Source organism: Acanthisitta chloris, unplaced genomic scaffold, assembly GCF_000695815.1.
Source record: "Acanthisitta chloris isolate BGI_N310 unplaced genomic scaffold, ASM69581v1 scaffold40896, whole genome shotgun sequence".
Taxonomy (NCBI): domain Eukaryota; kingdom Metazoa; phylum Chordata; class Aves; order Passeriformes; family Acanthisittidae; genus Acanthisitta; species Acanthisitta chloris.
In genome coordinates this window covers 244-3,724 of record NW_008680486.1, presented here as the reverse complement: position 1 = coordinate 3,724, position 3,481 = coordinate 244, and the positions used below count along the sequence as shown (strand labels likewise).

At 45.3% G+C, this 3,481-nt stretch overlaps 1 protein-coding gene across 1 annotated transcript; it reads right to left on the bottom strand.

The window, feature by feature from the left end:
* Nucleotides 1-1,895: 1,895 nt before the first annotated feature.
* On the bottom strand, nucleotides 1,896-3,473 carry GSG2 (germ cell associated 2 (haspin)). Its single transcript, XM_009077714.1, has one exon. The coding sequence runs from the start codon at nucleotides 3,471-3,473 to the stop codon at nucleotides 1,896-1,898; it is 1,578 nt and encodes a 525-aa protein (XP_009075962.1).
* Nucleotides 3,474-3,481: the final 8 nt, after the last annotated feature.

Genomic DNA, 3,481 nt, shown 5'->3' with positions numbered 1-3,481 from the left:
ATTCCAACCCTTAAATCCTATAATTCTGTGATATGTTCAGGGCATTGTCCTTGATCAGAGGGAAGTTACCATTCAGATTCCTTTCTTGTCACCATCCTCCCATTGAAATTTGTGGGGAATCACTAGTACACTAGTGTTTCTGTACTTTTACTAACCAGAAATCATCTTTAAAAAGGAAGTGAGAACTCATCTCTGACAGCTGCACTTCCTTGCAAGCACACATCAAGGCAAAGGTTTGGAGATGAATTTAATGTCCAGTTTTGTCAGGGATAAAAGCTTTTGAATTTGGATTAATGAAACACAATTACATGTTCACAAATGAGCAAATTGGTTTGCAGGGAAACATTCCAAAGCAATGGAAGATTCCAAAATCTCTTGTAACTAGGGGTTACTGCACCATGTCACCCCATGAGCTGCCACTGTCCTCATCCCTCCTGTCCTGCACATGTGAGCAGTTCTCAAAGCACAGAAATAAAGGCAGGGGAATAATAAAATGGCTTCATCCATCCTTTTTTCCTAAGCCTAAATGAAAACAGCACCACTGTGAGTGAAGATGTCAGATAAGCATTCACTGTTCTCCCTACCAAGGAGGATTTAAGAACATTCAATTCTATTGCATTACTTTAGTCAATTAGAGGGGGAAAAAGAGATTGAGAGGATACCTGGTAAGATTCCAATACAATTTCCATCTTAATCTTTTCAAGCACTGCAGATTGTCAGGTCACTTTCTGTGGTACCAGGCAGCACAGGCAGAGTCTGGAGGGCAGAGCAGTGACACCACTACAGGCTGGGGGGGACTCAGGGTCTCCAACTGCTGAGCTGGGAAAAAGGAGACTTCAAGAGAGGGTGAAAGATGCAGCAAATGCTAAACTGCACCTATAAACACTTGCACAGACTGACTGCAGAGAGCATTCCAGGTGCAATGGGTTTGGTGATGCTGCCTCTTCATTACTTAGTGCATCTGTGTCAGTGGGTAATAACCAAATCACTTTTCACAGTTTGATTTATCCTTCTCTTTGGGTCAGTTTCTTTATGTGAATGTTAGCAAAGGACTTGTTGAAAACAAAGAACCAGGATTTAATCCAAGGGTAGCCTCTAGTTTAAGGCACCAGGTCCAGCTGCACTCAGGACTGAAGAACAATTATTACCTTGTGCATTTTCTTCTGTAGATAAATGGAGAAACATCACTTCAATGCTACCACCAAGTTCCAGATTTGGGTTCCTATCAGTGTACAAGGACACAATGTTATAACCATCAAAAGCACATCAGGATCACAGGTATTTTGTCTTTTTTCCCCCCCACAATCAGATACCTCTTCACTGGCCCTTAACATAGGGGAAAATCCATATTATTGCAGATTAGTGGTTTTAAAACACTGTCCAGAAACTTTACACATTTCCATTTTGTGTCATCATCCCAGGTACAAACTCTGCCAAACTGACCAAAAGTTCAGTTTTAAAACTAAAGCAAATGTGGGTTTTCCCCTCTCTGTCTCCAACTGAGCTAAGAATATTGTCCTCACTGTCCAGAACTGAATCTTTCACTTTAAAAAAGAATTTGTAAGAAAGACAATATAGTAAAAAAAAAACCTTTTAATGATCTAAGACTACAAAGGTAAGAAAATTTATATGGAGCTCAGAGCATTAATTGAGCTTCAAGAAATCCTTTTCCCCACTTTCTCAAGAGTCAGTTCTGTTGTCTCCCCTAGAAAACATTAGATGTGGAGACATCTTCAAGCAGAAGCCTTTGGAGAGGAATTTCTTAGACATTTTTGATAGCATATTACACCCATCAGTAACCAATCATAAGATTTCATTGTGCCAACATTTAAAAGGTTTTTAAAAAAAGCAGAAAGGCAGTACCAGTGCCTTAGTCCTTGGAAGCACTGCCTTGCTCACTGGAAGAGGCTGCTGTGGTGTAAAACATCATAGGCAGACTCAAAAGTCAGCACCTCCCTGTGGAACTTGTTGAGCTGTGTCTTCACGTTCCTCAGGGTACCAGTTAATGCCTTCTTCTTGTAGGACATGCCTTTCAAAAGTTTATCTGCCAAGTAGTGCAGCCAGAGGACATTGCTGTGTGGCTGATAGTCAGTCCAGTTGTTGGAGTTCTCTGCTTTCATTTGTCTGTAGATATCAAACTGGTAATCCCCTGTGCCTTGGAACAGCTCCTCATCCGTGGAGAGGTCACAGAAGACAGTTAGCCCATCCTTCTCCAGCCGGGACAGGGTGTAATCTATGATGTTGACATGAATCCCTGCTGTGGGAATGGTGTGTGTTGCCCCATTCAGCACATAGTGAAGCTCCTTTACATCTGTTTTCTTGACCAGCACATTCCCCCAGTGCAGGTCCCTGTGCTCAAAGTGCAGCTCCTGCTCTGCCACTGCCAGGGAAGCAGTGACCTGGTGCAGAATGCTTTTTGCCAATGCCACTGAGGAGAAACTGTACCTCATGTGCTCCAAGTCATGGCCTCCAAATTCAAACTCCAGCACCATGAAGAGCTGCTCGTCCCCAAAAAGGTCCGGTCGGTCGTTTTCTGATCCCGTTTCTTCATCGTACTTGTCCCAGGCTTCCAGGAGAAACTTGGGATAGGCCCCTTGGACACAGTGCACAGAGTACAGGCTGATGAAACCAACAGTCCTATTCACAGACTCCTCAGACAGCAGACTGAGTTCTTTAGAAATTATGACCTCAGGCAGAATCTCTCCAAAGCTCTTTTGAGCTTCACCATTTACTTTTTCAGTGCCCTCAATGGGAATGATCTTTAAGGCCACAGGTCCTCTCTCACTGTCCACCTGGAACACCTCTCCAAACACTCCTTCCCCAATCTTCTTGCAATCTTTCATCTTATCTAAAGGAATGCATTCCTCAAAAGCAATAGGCCCTTCCTGCTGGCACTCCCCAAACACCTTCTCTGCATCTGTAAGTGTTGGCTCCAGGACAGAAGTGCTGGGAGCCAGCAGGGCCATGGAGGAAGCAGACCAGGAGCAGCCCAGATCCTTCACAGCAGACAGACTGGCTTGGTAACCTGAGAGCTGGGATTTCCCTGAAGGAGAACGCAGGATGCTGTTGCAGAAACTCTCTCCTGTGGTCACTTTCTTCTTCCTATGGAAGGACAGAGATGCTCGAACTCTAGCCCAGGAACGGGAGCTGTTGAGGAGTGAAGAGTCATTGTCTCTTACATCTATAGACATCTCCTGGACACCCTTCTGCTGTGCTCCTTTTTGCCTCACTCGTGGCCTGAAAAAGGAGTTGTTAGGCTGCTGTTGCCTCTTGTTTCTGTAAGGTTTGGGCCGGCACCTCGTGTGCCTGCCCCAGCGGCTGGCACTGAAGCCACTGATACAGGCTTTCCTGCAGGCACTGCCCTCCCCGGGGACAGCCTTGCTCCTTTTACTCGGCAGCATCCCCTGCCGGCCCACGGGAGACCCTGGCTGTGAGCAGGCAGGTTGAACATCAGCCTTCTTCTCGAGCCCCATGCTCATCA